A 25,611-nucleotide genomic window follows, 5' to 3' on the forward strand; every position below is an offset into this window, starting at 1 on the left:
CCAGTTGAGGACTTGTGAGGCATCTGCTTCTCAAACTAGACACTAATGTACTTGTTGTGCACCGGGGCCTCCCACTCCTATTTCTATTCTGGTTAGTGCCAGTTTGCACTGTTCTGTGAAGGGAGTAGTACACAGCGTTGTACGAGATCTTCAGTTTCTTGACAATATTTCGCATGGAATAGCCTTCATTTCTCAGAACAAGAATAGACTGACAGAAGAAAATTCTTTGTTTCTGGCCATTTTGAGGCTGTAATCGAACCCACAAATGCTGATGCTCCAGATACTCAACTAGTCTAAAGAAGGCCAGTTATATTGCTTCTTAAATCAGGACAACAGTTTTCAGCTGTGCTAACATAATTGCAAAGGGGATTTCTAATGATCAATTAGCCTTTTAAAATGATAAACTAGGATTAGCTAACACAACGTGCCATTGGAACACAGGAGTGATAGTTGCTGATAATGGACCTCTGTACGCCTATATAGATATTCCATTAAAAATCTGCCATTTCCAGCTACAATAGTAATTTACAACAATGTCTACACTGTATTTCTGATCAATTTGATGTTATTTTAATATACAAAAAAAGTTGCCTTTCTTTCAAAAACAAGGACATTTCTAAGTGACCCCAAACTTTTGAACGTTAGTGTAGATTCAGATTTTACTGTGTTGAATTTCGTTCTGCGGAACTGTGTCAGTTCAGTTCAACACAGCGGACCTTACAATAGCTGGGGTCACTGTAAAGGTCATCATGTTTAGGCAGATAGTTATTGTCCATCACTAAATCTTGTTAAAATATATGTATCCATGTCTGAGGTGGATTCAACATTGTGTCACAGTTAATTTTAAATGAAATCATTTATAGTTGTTGATAATTGGTAAAATGTATAGGAACTTTTGCATAACCTTTTGAACAGGGTGTCTGGCAAAAAAATATCTGCTTTTTTGTGAATAGTGTGTGTGGGGACAGGATACTCACCTTCTGAATGGCCCCCTTGAAGCCATCTTTGAGCGAGGCGGCTCTCGCTTGCCGGCTAAAATCAGGAGCACCACCCACGAACAGAGACTCCTTCAGGTTGAGAGCGGTGTGTTGGTTCTGGAGATAGGACACAAGTGTTAGAGCCCTATAATAACAGGGTATGGAACCCTACCACAGGTACTAAAACCCTACCACAAGTACTAGAACCCTACTAGAGACTAGAACCCTACCATAACAGAGACTATAACCATATAACAAGGACTAGAACCCTACCACGTGGTCTAGAACCCTACCACATGATCTAGAACCCTACCACAGGGACTATAACCACACCTGATCAATCGCTTCTGTTTTGATTCAAATGAGACTAGTTTTTTTAGTTTTTGATCCATACAGTAGCACAATGAGACTAATAGCTGTCCCAGCGAAAAAATATTTCTCCTTTGAAAGATATATCTATATAGTGCATGCAGGACAATTCACTAACTGTGCTACCTCCTTTTCCACATCAATACACTTGATAAAATACGTATATTTGATTTCTGTGCAAATCTCCAAGCAGTCAATTATTTGTTATCTGGTACAAAACACAAGAAAAGGGCTACAATAGAAAGTCAGCTGGTGCGGCTGGAGTGACGATATGGATGCCGTTATTTTTATGAATGTCTCTCTAATGAATGAGTGATTGTACTGAAGACCTTTCCGGCGCCGAGCGAGCAGCAGCCTATAATTGGCCGTTAATTTGTGTGGTGGAGGACCATGAAATCAGGTTCATCCAGCAACCCGCAGGGGACTTGGCTTCAATTACGAAAGAGAAAGTACAGGCCCCCTCTTCGGGAGGAATTGCGGATATTTCTTTTTATGTAGGCCAGTAATTACCAGAGGGAAAATATGAGGTTATTGGTGTAAAAATGATGGAAGTTGCCAAGTAAACATGGGCTGTGTTTGAGAGCCGGCATGGGATTGTGCTTCTATTTGAGATGGGAGCTGGAGTGTGGAGGCCAGTGGGGCTTCGCTAACCCCACGGCTGTGTGGTGCACCTGGAGTGGGCTCCAAGAGCCCAGTCAGGTGGGTCACCTACAGTCCAGCTATGCCTGCCTCTAGTGGGAAGGACTAAGTGCCCACTTTAGCTGAAGGCAATGCTCAAGTGAAGAGTAGCGGGTTGGGATCAACTCAACCTGTATTCGATACAAGTTGACATGCAATTCGCTCAGTTACATTGTAAAACGATTTGGATATATACATCCAGTCCATTATTATGAAGTTGTACTTTGGCCATCATATAATAAATATGGCTTCTGTCAATTTGAAAGGTCATATTAGATTCCTGAATAGGGGAGAATTGGAATGATATACTCTAACTCTGGTAACAGACCAGTATATCTAATGGCATGGGTGTTGTTGGTAATGCCAGTGCTGTTATGTTTGAGTGATTGAGTAAGTGAGTTGATGATGTAGAACGTTTTGTTTCTCTTTCGAGAAGAGAATGTTGATGACAAAAGAACAGCCCAGCTTGGCACCTCACTCTCATTCTTCTCTCCTTGATCTTCTTCTCACTCTCGACTGCCACACGATATCTCTGCCCACGCAGCCTTTTCTCGTCAACTGCGTTGCGATCTTTTCATCCCAATTCCCCAAAACACAGATTCCGATTTTGATGCACTAAACCATTCACAACAAGTCCGAAGAATTTGCATAACATCACCAACGCTGCTGAGGTCATTCTCAAAGGCAATTCCTTGTTCAAAGTGGCTAGAGAGACATTTAATGAGAAGCAAATCATATAGTAGACTATTGGAAAAATAATATGCTACTGAAAATATTAGGATATGCTATTCATTTTATAGGATTAATCATGAATGGAGAATGGCTACGTTTCATTCAATCATTCAATAAGTGGAGGAGATGCAAAACTATAACCTGTCGTCGTTCCTCGCACATATGCTGTACATCATGACACTTGCTGACTTAAGTTATTTCTGTTTGGATTAAAGAGATTAAGCCTAGACAGGCTAAGCCTATTTTAGGAAACTTTCTGAATGGACATAGAAAATTAGCGAACTCATACACGCACAGCCACCTAAAAGGACCCATCAATCAAGGCCGCCTGAAGCGCATCTCACTCAGACATAACCAAATCACGTTTCTCCTTTCCCAAAAACGTTTAACTGCAATAACCTTGCCTTAGCTTCAAATCACTTCTGTAGGATATCAAAAACGAGTCTATAAGATAATGCTAAATCAATGTAGCCTATCACGTAAATTGAAGAGGAACGTTTTAAGGGGGAGACAGAGAGACAACTGTGATTTAGGGTATATGAAGATGTAATTGACAACCATTAGAAAATAGAAACACATGCACACAACTTATCCATAGCCTAACGATCACCCGTTGATACATTTTTGTGAAGCAACGGGTGGTTATGTTAACACTACATTTTACCTTTGAGTGCTTTATCTAAATCTGTGCAACCACTTATTGAAAAAGATCAAGTCTGGCAGATGGTCGCCTAGATTCACTTTAGCAGGCATATAATACATTGCCTAATGTGTAGGCTATACAAATTATGCATTCATATATTAACTAACTTAACTTGCCCATCTCCTTCTTCACTCCTCACGCAATTCACACATCTCCACTGGCAACGCCACTGGCAACTCTCTTCCCCCTTCTCTCTAGCTCTTGAACGAGTAGCCTCTATATTTAGATACTGACCAACGATACAGTTTGAAATGTATTTCAAGCAACAACAAAACATGTACTTATAGGCCTAGGTCTATTCAAGGAGAGAAGCATTGATCGATCCCCTTGCTTGCTGAATGTCTAGAAAATTAGCTAAATCGTTGGCATAGAACTGGTGGGGAAGTTTGAATGGCGAGAGCGATGTGTAGCAATTTGGCTAAAATGACACCGTGCTCCACTGAAGCATTGCAAATGTAAAAACCAGGCCGAGAGAAATGAATGAATGAATTCTTTCATTCACACAATGAACCCACAGACCTGTCAGTGAGCCGCCTGCACTGTCCCAGATAACAATCACTATTGGTCAACAGCTTATTTTAACATGTGAAAAGACACAAAAATAGAACCTGTTCCGAATAAATAAGTGACGGATTGCGGCAGCACGGTGTCATAAACAAGACATGCTCTTATAATTCAGACGAAAATAACGGACTTAGTGAGAAAGGGCCTTAAAGAAGTTTAATTGTTGCGAGGCTCAATGGCGGTCAGAAAGATAACTGCCTCCCTCACCCCCTCCTTCCGCCTCCACAGCAGATGGTCTGATTTGAAAGCCAAACCTACTTCTTTAACAAATGTCTCTACTTCGGTACAGTGTGTGAGATGGTAGTACTAAATACAGACCCTTCTCCCCTGTCAGTTCTATAGTCTAGTAACTGTCGTATGGTGGAGCATGGGGATGAGAAGTGGCGAACTGAAATTGGAGCTGAAAGTGGAGATATGAAATATGTCAAAGGAGGTGGATGGGACTTGTCTTATTACCTTGCGTGATTTCTTAGTTTCCAGACAGCACACAGTAAGAGAAAAGAAACCGGGAGGGGAAAAAGGTTATCATAAAAGGTTATCAATGGACATTGGTGTGTGGAGAAACAGGCAACACACACACACACTCAAATACACACCCCGGACCAACATAAAACCACATAACACAACACAAACTGTGAAGCCTGAAGGTCATGGACAAGACAGAAAGGCTGCCACTGAAAATAAATGAGAAACAAAAATTGTGCTTAAGGAAGTTGCAGCTGTGGCTCATCATTTGGATCCACCATATAGCCAGCCAATGCAGACAGTGTTATTTCTGTTTGTGTGCGAAAGCATGCATGGATTTGACGGGACATTTGGTCTTTTTAAAATCTCCTTCTGGATTTTACTGAAATATTCTGTTTTTAGATGTCCTGAATCACAGAAATTCCTGTCCCAGGTATAATATAATAACTTTATATAAGGTATCTATATCAAAGATGCTAGGCTCTCTGAGTGCAGTGGGACTTCCTGGCTCCCATCTTCATTGTAAATGCAGGAGTAGAAGAAAATTAGCTGCCAACTATATCCTGCATGGGGCCTCTATGCATTGAGCTCCTCCATCACTAGCCTCCACTCATCCCTATCCTTCTCACCCGCTCCCTGTTCTCGTCTTTTAATACGATTTTCTGCCTCCTTTGCAGTAGGGAAACACAATTACTTTACGGAGGACAGGAAGACAAAAAGAAAAGAGAGAAAAAGTGACAGCACGCATTCTGGAGGTGGTGGCTTTGGAGTGTACATGTTCCTAATCACAAATTACACTCTTTACTATGATTGGATGACTTGCAGACATACTGTACTTGGCTATTAGATTGCTCTCACTTATGTACCTGGTTTATTGCTTGATTATCATGATTTCTTTTTCCCATCTCTCCATCTATACATCTACCTCCCTAGAGTTTAAGAGCATGGGTCAAACTAATGTAATAATGATAATAACTGCACTTGTGCATGTGACAATAGAACTTGCATGTACATATTAATGGGCTGCACTATCGGGGGATCTTTGCTTCACTAGGAGCTAAAAGGAATAAGTAAAGTCATACTAATGGGTGCATACCACTCAGGCCATAGAGGTTGTTTTTCGTGACTGCAACAAATAAGAACGAGATCATACTTCTGTGTAGGCATTTCTGTAGATGCAAAGATGGCAGATAAAAAAGATTCTAAGAAGGAGGGAAATAAGACATTTCCAACTCAGAGACCGCCTGTCAAACGTGCCCTTTATGTCTCCAGCGTACTATTTCTTACCGTGACGAGCTATCAGAATACAGTGGAATGTGTTTTCAAACACAACCCTGGTAGCGTGTATGTCCTTATGGACGACCGCAATTAGGTAAGCGTTTTGTAGAGTCAGCTCTGGTGTGTTATCATCATTGCACTCTGGGAGTAAAGAGTGCACTGAGTTGAACAGCTCCATTGATAAGGGCATGTATGCATTAGAGGTCGACCGATTAATTGGATTGGCCGATTAATTAGGGCCGATTTCAAGTTTTCATAACAATCGGAAATCTGTATTTTTGGGGGCCAATTTGCAGATTTTTAAAAATATTTTTTATATACTGTACCTTTATTTAACTAGGCAAGTCAGTTAAGAACACATTCTTATTTTCAATGACGGCCAAGGAACAGTGGGTTAACTGCCTTGTTCAGGGGCAGAACGACAGATTTTCACCTTGTCAGCTCGGGGGAGCCAATCTTGCAACCTTACAGTTAACTAGTCCAACGCAATAACGACCTGGCTCTCTCTCGTTGCACTCCACAAGGAGACTGCCTGTTACGCAAATGCAGTAAGCCAAGGTAAGTTGCTAGCTAGCATTAAACTTATCTTATAAAAAAAACAATCAATCATAATCACTAGTTAACTACACATGGTTGATGATATTACTAGATATTATCTAGTGTGTCCTGCGTTGCATATAATCTGACTGAGCATACAAGCATCTAAGTATCTAACTGAGTGGTGGTAGGCAGAAGCAGGCGTGTAAACATTCATTCAAACAGGACTTCCGTGCGTTTTGGAAGCAGCTCTTCGTTGTTCGTAAAGCATTGCGCTGTTTATGACTTCAAGCCTATCAACTCCCGAGATGAGGCTGGTGTAACCGAAGTGAAATGGCTAGCTAGTTAGCGTTTCAAATAGCGTCACTCACTCTGAGCCTTCTAGTAGTTGTTCCCTTTGCTCTGCTTGGGTAACGCTACTTCGATGGTAGCTGTTGTCTTTGTGTTCCTTGATCGAGCCCGTTAGGAGCGAGGAGAGGGACGGAAGCTGTACTGTTACACTGGCAATACTAAAGTGCCTATAAGAACATCCAATAGTCAAAGGTTAATGAAATACAAATGGTATAGAGGGAAATAGTCCTATAATTCCTATAATAACTACAACCTAAAACTTCTTACCTGGGAATATTGAAGAGTCATGTTAAAAGGAACCACCAGCTTTCATATGTTCTCATGTTCTGAGCAAGGAACTGAAACGTTGGCTTTCTTACATAGCACATATTGCACTTTTACTTTCTTCTCCAACACTTTGTTTTTGCATTATTTAAATCAAATTGAACATGTTTCATTATTTACTTGAGGCTAAATTGATTTTGATGTATTATATTAAGTTAAAATAAGTGTTCATTCAGTATTGTTGTAATTGTCATTATTACAAATAAATAAACATCGGCAGATTAATCGGTATCGTCTTTTCTCCAATAATCTGTATCGGCGTTGAAAAATCCTAATCGATCAACCTCTAGTATGCATGACCAAGGATGTGGTGCTACAGTGACACGCATGTACACAAACACACACAGTAGCGCAGGCTAAGTATAAGCAAGGCTGGATATTGCCTTTTATGCTAGCAGCTATGCAGAGTATATTCACATTCAGTTTGCCTTGCATGCTAATAGCTAGGCTAATCATAAATCATGATAAGCCTAGAATGCTAGCTCTCTCTCTCTGTCTCACCGGCGACTCTCCCCTGACTGGGTCCTTTCCGTTTATGTTGATCTCTCCCTTGCGACTGGCCCTCTCCAGATTCACTGTGTTCCACACACCCATCTTGATCTTATCTTTACTCCTGCATGAGAGGAGCAGACACAAACGAGCCAAGAGGTCAGGGACGTCGCAAAGCAACACACACAAGTACAATCCAAAATCAAGAGACAACAATAACCCAGTTAACAAGGACTCCTGGGCCGTCATTGAAAATAAGAATTAGTTCTTAACTGACTTGCCTAGTTAAATAAAGGTACAATTAAAAGAAATAGGTGTCTAGACTAGAGTTGCTACGGGGTTCTAGACTAGAGTTGCTATAGGAGTTCAAGTTAAGAGTCGTTATGGTGTTCTGGACTAGTTGCTGTGGGCTAGAAGATTAGTCTAGGGTTTCAGACTAGAGTCACTATGGGGTTTCAGTCTAGAGTCACTATGGGGTTTCAGACTAGAGTCACTATGGGGTTTCAGACTAGAGTCACTATGGGGTTTCAGACTAGAGTCACTATGGGGTTTCAGACTAGAGTCACTATGGGGTTTCAGACTAGAGTCACTATGGGGTTTCAGACTAGAGTCACTATGGGGTTTCAGACTAGAGTCACGATGGGGTTTCAGACTAGAGTCACTATGAGGTTTCAGACTAGAGTCACTATCTGGTTTCAACCTAGAGTCAGTATGGGGTTTCAGACTAGAGTGACTATGGGGTTTCAGATTAGAGTCACTACGGGGTTTCAGTCTAGAGTCACTATGGCGTTTCAGACTAGAGTCAGTATGGGGTTTCAGTCTAGAGTCACTATGGGGTTTCAGTCTAGAGTCACTATGGGGTTCTAGTGTGGTGCACACCTGATGACGGCGGGGCCCTTGCCCAGGTCGTAGCGGAACTCCAGGATGCAGTCGTTGAGGGAGAGGGAGATGAAGTCCCCTTTGCCGTCGGTCTTCTGGCCATTGTAGAATATCATGCCGTTGGATTCGTTGGCCATGAGCACCACCATCATGCTGACCTTTTGGCTGCAGACAAAACACAAACATGAGTAAACAACCAGGCACAGACAAAAACACATACAACAATAGTAAACAAGCGCCAGACTAAACGTAAAAAACAACAGTATCCAAACAACAGACAGAAGACCAACAACAATGGTAAACAAACACCATCGCCGAATGGAGGCCAGACCTGGTATTACAACTTAGGGATAGCCCCCTTTTTTTTCAATTTTCGCCTAAATGACATAACCAAATCTAACTGCCTGTAGCTCAGGCCCTGAAGCAAGGATATGCATATTCTTGGTACCATTTGAAAGGAAACACTTTTGAAGTTTGTGGAAATGCAAATTGAATGTAGGAGAATAAAACACAATATATTTGGTAGAAGAAAATACAAAGAAAATGATAACTTTTTTTCTACCACCATCTTTGAAATGCAACAGAAACGTCCCATTTCCAGCCATCACTCTGCTTGTAATTCCAATGGTGTCCACAAGATGGCAGCAGTGTATGTGCAAAGTCTCAGATGGATTACTTGAATTAGGAGTGAATGACATAACATTTAGTGTTAAGTCACCCAGGTACATTTGGGCAAATTGTGAAGGAGACATTTGCATTCATATTACATTTTTCTGCAAGAATATAGTCACATCTGTATACTTGGAGTTTAATTTAGCTTTTCCAGTATTAGTAGACATGTTATGTTCAACATTTGCAAAACAACCAGTTTTCATAACTCTGAATATTCTTATCATTTTTGGCCAAAATGAAAAGGCATGCGGTCGTACAAGGCCAGTAGCAACATTTTACAACAGATACAGGGTTTCCGGATACTCCCGTAAAGCCCAGCTCATTGGCCATCTAGCTAGCTTTGTTTGACCCCGATTGGTGCTTATTTGACAAAGTTAGAGTCGTTCAAGTGAAGACCACCCGCGTCATCGGAGTGCCATGAAGGTATCGCTTTCTGACCAAATATGGTTTTCGTATAGGATAAACTACACCCCTAATGATATTGTGAAGTCTGGTTACATTCTAGGATCTCTGAGGAATACATACGAATGTGATTTGACTGGTTGAAATAACATTAAAAGGTGACATTTTCACAGATTGCTTTCTTTGCAAATCGAACGAGTGGAAATACAAAATCGATCGTGCATGCTATATGGACCTTTTAAGGATATGAAAAAGGATTTTATCTAACAAAACGACACTTCATGTTATCTCTGGGACGCTTTGGATGATAAATCAGAGCAAGATTTCAGTATGTAAGTACACATTTCACCTTCAGAGGTGAATTTATCAAACCTATCGCGGTGACAAAAGTATTTTGTTGTTAGAAGCTCTCCTCAAACAATAGAATGACATTTTTTACAGTAATAGCTACTATAAATTGGACAGTGCAGTTATATTAATAATAATTTAAGCTTTCTGCCGATATAACACACTTATATGTACCGACATTTGTTGTTTCTCTAAAATCTGCAATTGTGACACTAGTCTACCATGCCTGTCTGTCTACTGTTATGTCTATCTGGTCTTTACATAATGTAACAATGTTGTATGTGACGATAGCTGTAGTTGTGTGTTCTTTTGTGTAACCTACACAAGACTGAAAATAATTCCCACCATAGAGGACAACATAAACATTTAATAAATTATATTTCTATGGAATACTATTTCTAAGCAGCAGGACAATGATCTGTTCTGTTCCATTTTATTATATTCAATTCATCACAAGACTGTCCTGCTGGAGGCACAGCTTTAAGTATCTATCTTCCATTACATCAAGTTACAGCTCCCTGTGTACCTACTCCTGGAGATCAATATGCCTTTACGATACAGGACCAGAATACACTCAAATATCAGTGACGGTGTCTTTGTGGACACATATGGTGTTGTGCATGTAATGCGTGGAGTGTGTGTGTGAGTATAGGTGTGTGAGTATATGTATGTCTGTGTGTAGTGAAATTTGCATTTGACTTACTGGAGATTGTGACCATAGGTGTGCAATCCCTTCAGCTCCAGGTAAGAGTCACCACTAAAGAACGGCATGTAGGCCCCTTTCTTGTCCGACACTGAAGATGAAACACAAATGGAATGCATTACAACAGACATTATGTCATCCTTACGATAGCACTATGCATGCTTATGACAGTAAGAAGGCTTATACAGTCTGTCAGGGGCACATTGGCTGAAGTAAGTGCTACCCACCCAGGCGGTCCATTTTGGATAACAATGGTGGCCTAGTCTTCACCCACACAGACACACACACAAACAGACAGTTTGGGGCTGCGAGGCTCTTTTCTTTGCTAATTAGTCGGGATTAGCTAACTGAGTCAGGGAGGGGAGGCAGACGCAGATGAGAAAGCTAATTAGCCATTGTGTAGGAAACGGCTAATGACGGAGAGGACAATAGGAGCACTGCTGCAGACACAACAAGGAAGTCTGCCGTCAAAGCAGCTGTCATAGTAAGGAAAGGAAAGAGCAACCTCGGAACTCAGACAGTGGATCAGGAGAAGAGTTCGGTTTCCTTAGCTGAATGCACACACACACACACACACACACACACACACACACACACACACACACACACACACACACACACACACACACACACACACACACACACACACACACACACACACACACACACACACACACACACACACACACACACACATTTGAGAGGAGAATTGCACTTATGGTTTAAAAGACTGGCTATGTTTCTGCCATAAGGTACAGGGACTCAGATAAGTGAGTGACACGATAAAGGGAGATGGACAGTTGGAATCTAAAATCTCACACGAGTTCCAGCGAAGCAACTCTATGTAGTTGAATCGGGGACAGCAGCAGGGTACTAGGGAAAAACAATCTTGTACTTAGTATTAGTGAGTATAACTATGTCTACCAAGGGCTTCCTTCGAGTAGGCGGTTGGCGACACCACCTGTCTTTAACTGTTCCCAGTACAGCCCTTAAAGCATATTCGGCTGAATGATGGTTCTGTTACGTGATCCAGATCTTGTGTAGGCCAGACACTCAGGCTGAGTGACTTCTTCATTAATCAACATGGGAGGACTGATGTCATTAGTCATCTCATTGATTTAATTGAAGCCCTCAGAGTGTGAGATGCTCTTTCCCTCACAATGATTTTCAGTTCACCCCAATTGATTTTAAATCACCTGCTAACTGGGACTTACGGTGAGGCGAGAGGCGGTTCTCCTCAGGTGTTTGTCGAACCAGTCAGGTTAGGAAAGTGTGTGTGTGTGAGTGAATGATAAGCTTGGTGTTTTATTTTTTAAATCAAATGTTTGTAGTTTAAGTAGCGATGTGATACGACACATAAATACTGAAGTCAAAACACAGACTGATGTACATACTGTACTGACATGCTTTATAAACTCAGCAAAAAAAGAAACGCCCCTTTTTCAGGACCATGTGATTCAAAGATAATTAGTAAAAATCCAAATAACTTCACAGATCTTCATTGTAAAGGGTTTAAACACGGTTTCCCATGCTTGTTCAATGAACCATAAACATTTAATGAACATGCACCTGTGGAACAGTCGTTAAGACACTAACAGCTTACAGAAGGTAGGCAATTAAGGTCACAGTTATGAAAACTTAGGACACTAAAGAGGCCTTTCTACTGACTCTGAAAAACACCAGAAGAAAGATCCCAAGGGTCCCTGCTCATCTGCGTGTACGTGCCTTAGGCATGCTGCAAGGAGGCATGAGGACTGCAGATGTGGCCAGGGCAATAAATTGCAATGTTCGTATTGTGAGACGCCAAAGACAGCACTATACAGGCAGACAGGATGGACAGCTGATCGTCCTCGCAGTGGCAGACCACGTGTAACAGCACCTTCACAGGATCGGTACATCCGAACATCACACCTGTGGGACAGGTACAGAATGACAACAACAACTGCCCGAGTTACACCAGGAACGCACAACACCTCCATCAGTGCTCAGACTGTCCGCAATAAGCTGAGAGAGGCTGGACTGAGGGCTTGTAGGCCTGTTGTAAGGCAGGTCCTCACCAGACATCACTGGCAACAACGTCGCCTATGGGCATAAACCCACCGTCGCTGGACCAGACAGGACTGGCAAAAAGTGCTCTTCACTGACGAGTCATGGTTTTGTCTCACCAGGGGTGATGGTCGGATTCGCGTTTATATCGTCGAATGAATGAGCGTTACACCGAGGCCTGTACACTGGAGCGGGATCGATTTGGAGGAGGAGGGTCAGTCATGGTCTGGGGCGGTGTGTCACAGCATCATTGGACTGAGCTTGTTGTCATGCAGGCAATCTCAACTCAGTGCGTTACAGGGAAGGCATCCTCCTCCCTCATGTGGTACCTTTCCTGTAGGCTCATCCTGACATGACGCTCCAGCATGACAATGACACCAGCCATACTGCTCGTTCTGTGCATGATTTCCTGCAAGACAGAAACGATAGTGTTCTGCCATGCCCAGCAAAGAGCCCGGATCCGTTTTTGTCACCAAAGCCCCATATACTACCCACCACTGCAACCTGTATGCTCTCATTGGCTGGCCCTCGCTTCATATTTATCGCCAAACCCACTGGCTCCAGGTCATCTATAAGTCTTTGCTAGGTAAAGCCCCGCCTTATCTCAGCTCACTGGTCATCATAGCAGCACCCACCCGTAGCACGCGCTCCAGCAGGTATATTTCACTGGTCACCCCCAAAGCCAATTCCTACTTTGGCGCCTTTCCTTCCAGTTCTCTGCTGCCAATGACTGGAACGAATTGCAAAAATCACTGAAGCTGGAGACTCATATCTCTCTTACTAACTTTAAGCATCAGCTGTCAGAGCAGCTCACAGATCATTGCACCTGTACATAGCCCATCCAACTACCTCATCCCCATATTGTTATTATTTTTTTATCCTTTGCACCCCAGTATCTCTACTCTACTCTACATTGCTATTACTTCGCCACTACGGCCTATTTATTGACTTAGCTCCCTAATCTTATTATTATTGACTGTACATTTGTTTATTCCATGTGTAACTCTGTGTTGTTGTTTGTGTCACGCTGCTTTGCTTTTTCTTGGGCAGGTCGCAGTTGTAAATGAGAACTTGTTTTCAACTGGCCTACCTGGTTAGATAAAGGTGAAATAAAAAAATAATAATTCTCATTCCCATTGAGCACATCTGGAACCTGTTGGATCAGATGGTGATGGCTAGGGCCATTCCCCCCTGAAATATCCCGGAACTTGCAGATTCCTTGATGGAAGAGTGGGGTAACATCTCACAGCAAGAACCGACAAATCTGGTGTCGTCCATGAGGAGGAGATGCACTGCAGTACTTAATGCAGCTGGTGCCCACACCAGATACTGACTGTTACTTTTGATTTTGACCCCCCCATGTTACACATGTTAAGTTTGCTGAAAATAAACGCAGTTGACAGTGAGAGGACATTTCTTTTTTTGCTGAGTTTATATCTCAGATACATGCTCACTCTCTCTCAAACACAGACACAAAAGGTTCAGCAGTAGGGATTTAACTTCTTTAAAAAGAGGTGCCAGTACCTTGCTCGCAATGGAGTCCTTCGCGGCCCATGGGACACTCACACTTATACCCTCCCTCTGGTTGCACCTGACACTGGGACGATGGGTGGCATCTGTTAGGCTCGCATGGATTGTGGGTGTCGGCGCACGTCGGACCTATATTTCACCATCAGCAAATTACAAAAAAAACACCCCAAGTTAGAACTCAAACCACAGAATCTTTATTCCATCTTCTCTTATAAAAACCAGGGTTGTATTCATTAGGCACCAAAAAGGGAAATAAGTGACAAAAAGGGAGGGACTACCTGAACTTGGGGCAGAAGACAAATTACTGCTGTTTTCTGTAACATATGGACAATTAAGTTCTATTCTAAGAAACTTTCCCATTTTCTATTGCAAACCGTTTTGCTACGGTATGCCCTAATTAATACAACCTAGGCCTTTCAGACCATTTTCCCGTCATTCCATGATTTCCTCAGTAATAGAGGTCCTTTTCTAATAGGATTTAGAAAGATTAAGGAAAGACCCAGGCACCCTGTCTTGCTGTTTTGCAGTCATGCGTATGGAGACGGTTCTTGGCTGTGGGAGAGGTGTCTGAAATGGCTCCCGGATGGCTAAATTGGCTTTGCCCTACGCTAGCCAGGACGCATCCCAATTCAGCTGTCATTATTTAAGTAGCCAGAGCTGCCTGAGGCGAGGAGAATGCTGTAATTAACCCCTTCCGCTGAGTTCTATTACACTCTTTCTCATCAATTTCTCCTGTTACTCACTCTCTCTCGCACACACATACACACTCTTTCTCTCGTCTCTCTCCCTCCCTCTCTCTTACTCCATCTCCCTCTCTCTCTTGTCTCTGACCAACTCTCTCGTTATCTCTCTCAGAACTATCTTCTTGACCCTAACCCGTCAGGCTTCAAGGCAGCTCATTCAACTGAGACCGCTCTCCTCTGTGTCACAGACGCTCTTCCGCTCTGCTACAGCGGACTCGCTCTCTTCTGTTTTCATCCTCCCAGATCTATCTGCTGCCTTCAACAGATCCTCCTCGTCACCTTCTCAGGGTTGGGTGTCTCAGGATCTGCAAACACTTGGATTGCATCCTACCTGACAGGTCGCCTGTGACTGCACTACGTGCTCTCACTACTGGTGTCCCCCAGGACTCGGTTCTAGGACCTCTCCTCTTTTCTCTTTACATCAAGTCACTTGGCTCTGTCATATCTTCACATTGTGTCTTCTATCATTGCTATGCGGATGACACTCAACTACTCTTCTCCTTCCACTCTTCTGACGCACAGGTAGCGACACGCATCTCTGCATGCCTGGCAGACATCTCAGCTTGGATGTCGGCCCACCACCTCAAGCTCAAGCTCAAGCCCGACAAAACGGAGCTACTCATCCTCCCGGGGAAGGCCTGCCCGCTCCAAGACCTCTCCATCATGGTTGACAACTCCATGGTGTCCCCCTCCAAGAGTGCAAAGATCCTTGGCCTGACCCTGGACAAGACACTGTCGTTCTCTGCAAACATCAAAGCAGTGACTTGCTCCTGCAGTCACTGCTTTGAAGAGTACAACCTTTCCTCACACAGGTAGTGGTGCAGGTCCTAATCCAGGCACTTATCTCCTGTCTAGACTATTGCAATTCTCTGTTGGCTGGGCTCCCCGCTTGTGCCATCAAACACCTGCAACTTATCCATAATGCCGCAGCCCGCCTTGTGTTCAACCTTCCTAAGTTCTCCCATGTCACACCGCTCCTCTGCACACTCCACTGGCTTCCAGTCGAAGCTCGCATCATCTTCAAGACCCTGGTTCTTGTCTATGGAGAAGCAAGGGGAACTGCCCCTTCGTGCATTAGGCTATGCTCAAACCCTACACCCCAACCCGAGCACTGCATTCTGCCACCTCTGGTCTCTTGGCCCTCCCACCCCTATGGGAGGGCAGCTCCGACTCGGCCCAGTCAAAGCTCTTCTCAGTCCTGGACCCCAATGGTGGAACCAGCTTCCCTCTAAAGTCAGGACAGCGGAGTACCTGCCCATCTTACGAAAACATCTGAAACCCTACCTCTTTGAAGAGTATCTTAAATAACACTCACTCTGCCCCTGACACTGCACTTGGACCACTGTAAGAGAGGAGAGAGGGGTAAAGGCCAGGCGATGGGGAGCATTTGGTTATAGTCTTCAATGGGTTCCTTTACTGCACTACACCTAATCCCAGACAAGTCTTAAACAAGACAGAGGCAACGTGCTGTGAGCTTTTCAAATGGCTAAATTCTGACTGCGGTTTATTCCTCAGACATTGGTTCAAATAGTATTGGCTCGCTTTCAAATACCTTTGAGCAGTTGATTGAGCCTAAGGAGGAGTGCAGTGTGGGGTAATCATGGGTCCAAAAAGTTGGAGCCGTTCCGAAATGGATCTGGGGCTTTCCCACCCAGACCCGATATGCATAAATAAACAATGTAATCTAGAGACCCGTTTCGAACAGACCCGAAGACAACTAGAACCTTTCCGTACAGACCTGATCGGGCTCAGATCCAATCCGAGTGGGGGAAGCCACAGAAAAGTATTTTTATAAGTTACTTTATTAACCGGAGAAGATAAAGCGCAAGAGGAAGGGAGATGCCGCTCTAGTAGGCGGGGGAGGGGCCGTTCTGTGAGCGAGTGACAATGTGAGGAGGGAGGGAGATGCCGCTCTAGTAGGCGGGGGAGGGGCCATACTGTGAGCGAGTGACAATGTGAGGAGGGAGGGAGAAGTGAGAGACGGCAACCAACCAAGCCGACTCGCGCCATAGTAGACTAATATCTGCCTTAGCTAGGCTATTTATCATCAAATATGAGTATGTGGTACCCGTCTTGACTGCATCAAACCGGGAGAAGCTAATTTAGATAGCTAATGTTAGCTAGCTAGGCTAACTGAGGTTGCAGTGCATGCGCTTTCTCATCCTAGAGTTACAAATAACAACAACTCCAATTCAGAATATTAAGATGCAGCCTTTCTGTTGGCTCTTGGTCGTTGAAGCCTAACCCTCTACTTTAACTTTTAATTCCATCTTCCATTGGTTAGATAGCTCCTAACTTTTGCCACACATGGAGAGAGGCTATATGACCGTAGCCTGTTGCAGCAATGGCTGGCCAACCACAAGCTACACACGCCACAGTCCACACAAGTGAAAAGCAAGAGCAGCAACATAAATAAGAAGATATTTCTCTCTCTCTCTACTGCAGCAGTCACGTTCAGATCTGTACGTGCCCTTCCAAACAAGTCAGTTACAATTACATATACCCAAGATCGAGACAAACTATATCAGATCCGACCCAGACCTGTGACATTATTTAGAATTCTGTATCCGGACTCGCTCGGGACCCGGACCGGGTCTCGGGTATTCGGGTACAGGTGGATCCATGAAGACCTCTACTGTGGGGACTATGTAATTTGGTTCTATTGTGCCAGGCAAGCTCAATCAAGTACTATTTGTGAAGCCAAATAGTGCCAAGAACTGAGGTCTGAGTCATGTTCATTAGGGCATGCAACAAAAAACATTTTGAGACGTGTTGCAATGGCGTTTCTCAATGGACAAGTCCAGGTAGTCCCTTGATGTTGCGATCCACTTTCAGACGTTTGGTGCCTAATGACCAGGACTCTGTTGTTAGAAAGAAAAAGTGTTTGGCTGACCGGAGTAGCTGTTGATGCACTTGCAGTGGAACATCTCAGCCTCCTTGACCTGGCAGGAGGCGCTGTTCTTACAGGGGTTCGGCTGGCACGGGTTGTTGCCGCACTCGCCTACGCCGGTGCCGTAGAGCACGTTGCCACCCTTCTCCTGCAGGTTGTACACCAGGTTGTTGACGTCCAGCGTGCGAACACAGCCAACAAGACCTGTACCGGTGGAGGTCCTCTCCTTCACACTAAGAGAGAAGGGGATGGAGAGAGCGGGAGTGGGAGTGGGAGAGAGAGAGAAAGAGAGGAGAGTGGAGGGAGAGAGAGAGAGAGAGAGAGAGAGGAGAGAGGGAGAGAGAGGGAGTGAGAGAGACAGAGAGAGCAAGAGAGAGAAAGAGTGTGAATGACAATATACCATCAGCCATTCAATAGTTATTCAAATCAACTTAGTGAAAAATAGGAAAAATAAACACAGGTGCTGGACAGAAAAAACAAACAAATAATATGAAAAAAGCAATACCTGCAGCTCTGCTAATGCTCACTGTGTACGCGTCTCAATAAACCAATATGGTACCGGAGAGTTCCGTACTGTACTGGTTTTATATAACTCAACAACTCCTTTCTCCATCAATCTCCTTTTCTCTCTATATATATATATATACTATTCCATTACTAATTATATTGCTAACATACAACCATACTAATGCCATCTTCATGTTAGGCCTTACTCTGTCATCATGTCTTCGGGCACCCCTCCGATGTAGAGGTGTGTGTCCAGGTTGAGGCCGTCGGTTCCGGGGGGGCTGGCGCCCTCGATGTGGAGCTCGTCATCCACGCTCAGCACGGCGTTGCGCCGGTTCCTCGTCACCACCAGCTGGTACCAGCGACCCTGCTTCACCTGGACTTTACTGACCAGTGTGCCTGTGCCCGAGCCGGTGTTGAACCTAGGGATGGGTAGCAAACCATCATCTTTATATAATATGTTCAATGGAGATTCTGCATTGAAAGATTATTTTTAATCCAGGAATAGGTTTAAATCTGGATACAGGAAACTGGCCCATACTGCATATGTTTTTCAGTATATAATTTTTTTTAAAGGAAGCAGATTAGAGGTTCATAGGTGCACCAGCTACACCTGATTAACTGCCCTACATGTACCTAAGGAAAACTTGGTTGAGAATTGATAGTATTATATTTCTCATAATCAATTGCCCTCAACTCTGTTTTCTAATGGGATTTTTATAGAGCTACTGTTGGAATGGAGGTCCATAATTATTTCTACACAGTTTCAATTTGATCTGAGTCATTTTAAAGTATATTGAGATATATATATATATATATATATATATATATATATATATATATAAAGTACCAGGCAAACGTTTTAGAACACACTTACTCATTCCTTGGGTTTTCTTTATTTTTAACATTGTAGAATAATAGTGAAGACATCAATACTATGAAATAACACATATGGAATCATGTAGTAACCAAAAAAGTGTTAAACAAAACAAAATATATTTGAGATTTGAGATACTTGAAAGTAGCTACCCTTTGCCTTTATGACAGCTTTGCACACTCTTGGTATTATCTCAACCAGCTTCATGAGGTAGTCACCTGGAATGCATTTCAATGAACAGGTGTGGCTTTGTTAAAAGTTAAGTTGTGGAATTTCTTTCCTTCTTAATGTGTTTGAGCCAATCAGTTGTGTTGTGACAAAGTAGGGGTTGTATACAGAAGATAGCCCTATTTGGTAAAAGACCAAGTCCATATTATGGCAAGAACAGCTCAAATAAGCAACAGGAAATGACAGTCCATCATTACTTTAAGACTTGAAGGTCAGTCAATACGGAACATTTTAAGAACTTTGAAAGTTTCTTCAAGTGCAATCGCAAAAAACATCAAGCGCTATGATGAAACTGGCTCTCATGAGGACCGCCACAGGAAAGAAAGTCCCAGAGTTACCTCTGATGCAGAGGACAAGTTGATTAATTGCAGATTGCAGCCCAAATAAATGCTTCACAGAGTTCAAGTAATAGACACAGCTCAATATCAACTATTCAGAGGAGACTGTGTGAATCAGGCCATGGTCGAATGGCTGCAAAGAAACCACGTTTAAAGGACACCAATAAGAAGAAGAGACTTGCTTGGACCAAGAAACACGAGCAATGGGCATTAGACCGGTGGAAATCTGTCCTTTGGTCTGATGAGTCCAATTTTGAGATTTTGGGTTCCAACCGCCATGTCTTTGTGAGACGCAGATTAAGTGAATGGATGATCTCCACATGTGTGGTTCCCACCGTGAAGCATGGAGGAGGTGTGATGGTGTTGGGGTGCTTTGCTGGTGACACTGTCAGTGATTGATTTAGAATTCAAGGTACACTTAACCAGCATGGCTACCACAGCCTTCTGCAGTGATATGCCATCCCATCTGGTTTGCACTTAGTGGGAATATCATTTGTTATTCAACAGGACAATAACCCAACACACCTCCAGGCGGTATAAGGGCTTTTCGACCAAGAAGGAGAGTGATGGAGTGCTGCATCAGATGACCTGGCCTCCACAATCACCCGACCTCAACCGAATTGAGATGGTTTGGGATGAGTTGGACCACAGAGTGAAGGAAAAGCAGCCCAAAAATGCTTGCATGTGTGGGAACTCCTTCAAGACTGTTGGAAAAAGCATTCCAGGTTAAGATGGTTGAGAGAATGCCATGAGTTTGCAAAGCTGTCATCAAGGCAAAGGGTGGCTACTTTGAAGAATCTAAAATCTAAAAGAGATTTAAATCAAATCAAATCAAAATCAAATTTGAACATCTTGGCCATGTTCTGTTATAATCTCCACCCGGCACAGCCAGAAGAGGACTGGCCATCCCACATATGCTCTCTCTAATTCTCTCTTTCTTTCTCTCTCTCGGAGGACCTGAGCCCTAGGACCATGCCCCAGGAATACCTGACATGATGACTCCTTGCTGTCCCCAGTCCACCTGACTGTGCTGCTGCTCCAGTTTCAACTGCTCTGCCTTATTATTATTCGACCATGCTGGTCATTTATGAACATTTGAACATCTTGACCATGTTCTGTTATAATCTCCACCCGGCACAGCCAGAAGAGGACTGGCCACCCCACATAGCCTGGTTCCTCTCTAGGTTTCTTCCTAGGTTTTGGCCTTTCTAGGGAGTTTTTCCTAGCCACCGTGCTTCTACACCTGCATTGCTTGCTGTTTGGGGTTTTAGGCTGGGTTTCTGTACAGCACTTTGAGATATCAGCTGATGTACGAAGGGCTATATAAATAAATTTGATTTAAAAGAGATTTAGATTTGTTTAACACTTTATTTGTTTACTACATGATTCCATATGTGTTATTTCCTCATTTTTATGTCTTCACTATTATTATACAATGTATAAAATAGTAGAAAATTAAGAAAATCCCTTGAATGAGTAGGTGGGTCAAAACTGGACTGGTACACCCCTTCAAATTAGTGGATTCGGCTATTTCAGTCACACCCGTTGCTGACATCTGTATAAAATAGAGCACACAGCCATGCAATCTCCAATAACAAACATTGGCAGTAGAATGGCCTGAAGAGCTCAGTGACTTTCAATGTGGCAGTCAGTTCATCAAATTTCTGCCCTGCTGGAGCTGCCCGGGTCAACTGTAAGCGCTGTCATTGTGGAGTGGAAACGTCTAGGAGCAACAACAGCTCAGCCGCTAAGTGGTAAGCCACAAAAGCTTACAGAACAGGACCCCTGAGTGCGTAAAAATGGTCTGTCCTCGGTTGCAACACTCATTACCGAATTCCAAACTACCTCTGGAAGCAACGTCAGCACAATAACTGTTCGTCGGGAGCTTCATGAAATGGGTTTCCATGGCCGAGCACCCCCACACAAGCCTGAGATCACCATGTGCAATGCCAAGAGCCCTGACCTCAAACCTATCGAACACCTTTGGGAAAAATTGGAATGCCAACTGCGAGCCAGACCAAATTGCCAAACATCAGTGCCTGACCTCACTAATGCTCTTGTCCCTGCAGCAATGTTCCAACATCTAATGGAAAGACTTCCATGGAGAGTGGAGGCTGTTAGAGCAGCAAAGGGGGGGACCAACTCCATGTTAATGCCCATGATTTTGGAATGAGATGTTCGACAAGCAAGTCTCCACATACTTTTGGTCATGTAGTGTACATGTCATTTTTTTACTCAAACCACCCGCAGACCGGATTGGACACCTCCACGGGCCGGATCCGGGCCGTATGTTTTTACACCCTGATCTACAGCTTGCTATCAATGCCCTTTGACACAACTGAACCTCTTCCTGTTTTGTCCCTTCCTGTTCTATCACCTCCACCCGTCCACTCACTTGAGCTCCACCTTGCCATTGACCAGGGTGAGAGACAGGAAGTCCTTCTTGCCATCCTGGCCATTGTAGAGCAGGATGCCCGTCATCTCGGCCACCCTGAACTCCATGGCGATGCGGACCGTGTGATAGGCCCTCATGGTGTCGAAGGCCAGATAGGACTTACCCCCGAATGACGGGATGAAGTATGTGATCACTGGGAAGAAGAGAGGGGTATTTATTTTTGGTAATACCAATTATCCCACTGATGACATGCTTTAAAAAATCTTTGAGCTAATAAAATTCATAAAATAAAAAGGAAAGTTTTACATCTTCCTAAGTCTGAGGTGGTTTTAACCTTCCAGACTTGAAATTGTATCAACTCGCTACCCAAGTCTTTTACTTGCGACATATAGTTAAATGCATCAAAGAGAAACAATGGGTATATATTGAAGATGCTCATGCTCACTCCCAGAATATTTTTACATGTCTATTTTCAAAGGATAAAGCTAAGAACATTAACTTCATAGTAAAGAACACTATAACAATATGGAAGAAAATGAAACGTATTCTACAAGAACCAATATCCCTCTCTAAAAACACAACCTTATGGTACAATCCTTGGAAAGCTTTTGAGAATTCACAGATAAATTGGTCCACATGGAACACTATAGGCATAGAAACCGTAAATGACTTGGTAACAGGAAATACATGTATTACCGTAACAGAATTAAAAGGTACCAATAAAGAGAGTTTCAAATATATGCAACTTAAAAGTTATATATCACAAACTGTTGAGTTAAAATCTTTTGTACATCAGAGCAACCTTGAGGGAATCTTATTTGAGTCAGAAAATGTTCATATGATAGATAAGATATACATAATCATAACGACGTCGTAATCCATGCTTTCTGGGAATGCTATAAAGTCCGGAGTTTGTGGGCGAAACTACAAAGTGAAGTATTGCAAAGTCAGAAGTATTGCAATGGAAACTTACTTCTAATCCGCTGTCTGTATATTTCAAGATATAGCATATGGGGGTGTAGTGAGATACCCAATGGGTTGGACGATTCTCTTCTCATCACTCATCTTGAAAAAAACATATACTAAAAACTACTAAAAACTTAGAAGTCAATCCGCCATCATTGACACAATGGAAAAATCAAATTATTTATTATTGAAGTAGCATCGGCGAGAAGAAAAATAAATTGGTATAATTTAAGGCGAAGTGGCCAACAATAATGCAGGCACTGGGGATGGGGGTGTGAGCATGCAGGTCTGGGCAGAGGAGATGTAGTCATTGTTTGTGTGTCTGTAAATTGTTGTTCGTACAGTTGGAGACAAGAGCCTTGTTAAGGTAATATAGCCTAGCCTAGCTAGGTAGGTCATACAGTAAGCTCAACAGACAGATGTGTGGAAAGAGAGAACCTGTGACTTACAGAACATGTGCTGGTCTGTATCGTCAGGTAGAAAAGGACAGCTTGATGATGCGTTTTCGATTTTATACTTGGAGTTTTGACACGAATGCACACATGAACGCACACACACACAAAACTAAGGTTACGTATGGAACCATGGTTATGTGAGCTATATGGATCACTCCAATATATTGGTAACACTCCGCTGCGGAGGGATACATCAGAGGTGAGGATTTACAGATATACTCCTGTGTCACGCTGGGGTTCGCCCCTATATATAGACCCCATGATCATGACACATGTTCTCTAGCACTGTAGAGGATTGGAGTGATCCATATAATTTACATACGTTGCGTATTATGTTTCACTATATTGGATCACTCCAGAGGGACCTGGCCAGGCAGCGCGGGACCGAGACGCAGGGGCCGTCGATGTGGAAGGGAGGTCCTGGCACAGTCCCCATAAGGGGAGGAAACGCCCAGGACTGCTGAACCAACTGCAGAGGGAGGTGCCACATTTACCCAAATAGTGCCTAGCAAAAATGCAAGAGGCAGCCCAGCTGGCCGCAGCACAGATATCAGCGAGGGGCACTCTTCTCAGTAGTGCCCAGGACGCAGCCGCACCTCGTGTTGAATGTGCCACCACAGATCCCAGCACTGGACTTCCAGCCAGGAGGTATGCTGTCGTAATCGTGTCCACAGATATCAGCGAGGGGCACTCTTCTCAGTAGTGCCCAGGACGCAGCCGCACCTCGTGTTGAATGTGCCACCACAGATCCCAGCACTGGACTTCCAGCCAGGAGGTATGCTGTCGTAATCGTGTCCACGATCCAGTGAGAGAACCTCTGCTTTGATAGCCCAGCCCCCAGGACTCTCTCATCATAGCAGACAAAGAGCTGGTCTGTTGTTACCCCTGACCGTGTCCGCTCCACATAGGCAGCCAGTGCCGGAGGGTACAGGGCACAGCATGCCGGAGGGAGGCGCAGATTTCCCTGCCACTGCCGGGGGGTCGTAAGCAGAACCTTGGGGAGGAATGAGGGGTTGGGACGGAGAGATTATACTCCTCCCCCTGGGTCCATCCGGGAGCACTCAGAACTTACTGAAAGAACATGGAGCTCACCCATCCTCTTCATGGAAGTAATCGCTAACAAGAAAGCCACCTTCATAGAGAGGTGTTTCAGGGAGGCAGACTCGAAAGGCGGCTTTGCCAAGGCTGCCAAGACCACATCCAGATCCCAGCTCGTCATTGAGCGGGTCCTAGCTGGACGCAGGCAACGAACCCCCTTCATAAACCTGGAGAACAAAGGATAGCGCCCCACCGGCCTGTCCATCCACCCCACAAGGCAGGAAGATATAGTGGCCAAATATCCTCTCAGTGTAGAGGCTGCCAAGCCCTCATCCAAGCGAGACTGTACCTCAAACCATTGCGGGCGTCTACCGAGAAAATGAAAGAGAATGTGTGTCTATATATAGGGGCAGACCCCAGCCGTGACACAGGTGTACACGGGAGTAAATCTGCAAATCCTCACCTTGGATGTATCCCTCCACCGCGTACACACTTGTTTCTCTCACTCTGCCATTACATTATCATCTTTGTTCTCCAAACTCAACAAACTCCTGAGCCGTCTGTTTCTCTGTCCGCCTTTCTTTGTCTTGGGAGAATGTAGGCTGATGAAATCATCTTGTCTAATGATTTGATTGATTGATTTGAGGGAGGCTATGGGGCTGTCACTCACACACACTCTGACTTGAACACACATTTCCACCAGTTAATCCCGATCAAAGCAATTAGTGTAAATTATTATAAGATGCAGCTGCGTGAGGTAATTTCTTATCAGAGAAACTAAGGGGAAAAAAGCTCTTGAGATTGCTCTGACAGCACTCAACACATGATTTTGGCGCTCGGCACAGAAGACACTGATTTGATATCAGTTTACTTTAGTGTTGACTAGTATAGTCTGATAACCTCGTTGGTTATTTACCTAGTGGTGTAGCAACGTTGATAGAGGTTGGATATCTATTGAGTTAAATAGACTGGGAGGTAAGCTGTATGGGTATGGGCATGGTCTTTGATGCAAGGTAGGGGTCACTTCAGCACTGTCATTTCAGGACATCAATACTTAAATAGAAACCTACTGTTCTCTTCTAGGATTGTGATCAATTCCATCTCCCTTTCAAAGTTCAGAGATGGAA

General features: G+C 43.7%; 1 protein-coding gene across 1 annotated transcript in view; it reads right to left on the reverse strand.

The window, feature by feature from the left end:
• LOC139368345 (agrin-like) overlaps positions 1 to 25,611 on the reverse strand; it is a 445,616-nt gene that overhangs the window by 25,814 nt on the left and 394,191 nt on the right. Inside the window, exons 24-31 of the mRNA XM_071107109.1 lie at positions 22,026 to 22,218; positions 18,394 to 18,609; positions 17,684 to 17,913; positions 14,042 to 14,176; positions 10,472 to 10,562; positions 8,347 to 8,511; positions 7,480 to 7,591; positions 978 to 1,094 (exon numbers count right to left, since the gene is read on the reverse strand). Coding sequence (XP_070963210.1) covers positions 978 to 1,094; positions 7,480 to 7,591; positions 8,347 to 8,511; positions 10,472 to 10,562; positions 14,042 to 14,176; positions 17,684 to 17,913; positions 18,394 to 18,609; positions 22,026 to 22,218 — 1,259 coding nt within the window. The remainder of the gene's footprint in view (positions 1 to 977; positions 1,095 to 7,479; positions 7,592 to 8,346; positions 8,512 to 10,471; positions 10,563 to 14,041; positions 14,177 to 17,683; positions 17,914 to 18,393; positions 18,610 to 22,025; positions 22,219 to 25,611) is intronic.

The sequence above is a fragment of the Oncorhynchus clarkii genome, chromosome 16, assembly GCF_045791955.1.
Source record: "Oncorhynchus clarkii lewisi isolate Uvic-CL-2024 chromosome 16, UVic_Ocla_1.0, whole genome shotgun sequence".
Classification (NCBI taxonomy): Eukaryota; Metazoa; Chordata; class Actinopteri; order Salmoniformes; family Salmonidae; genus Oncorhynchus; species Oncorhynchus clarkii.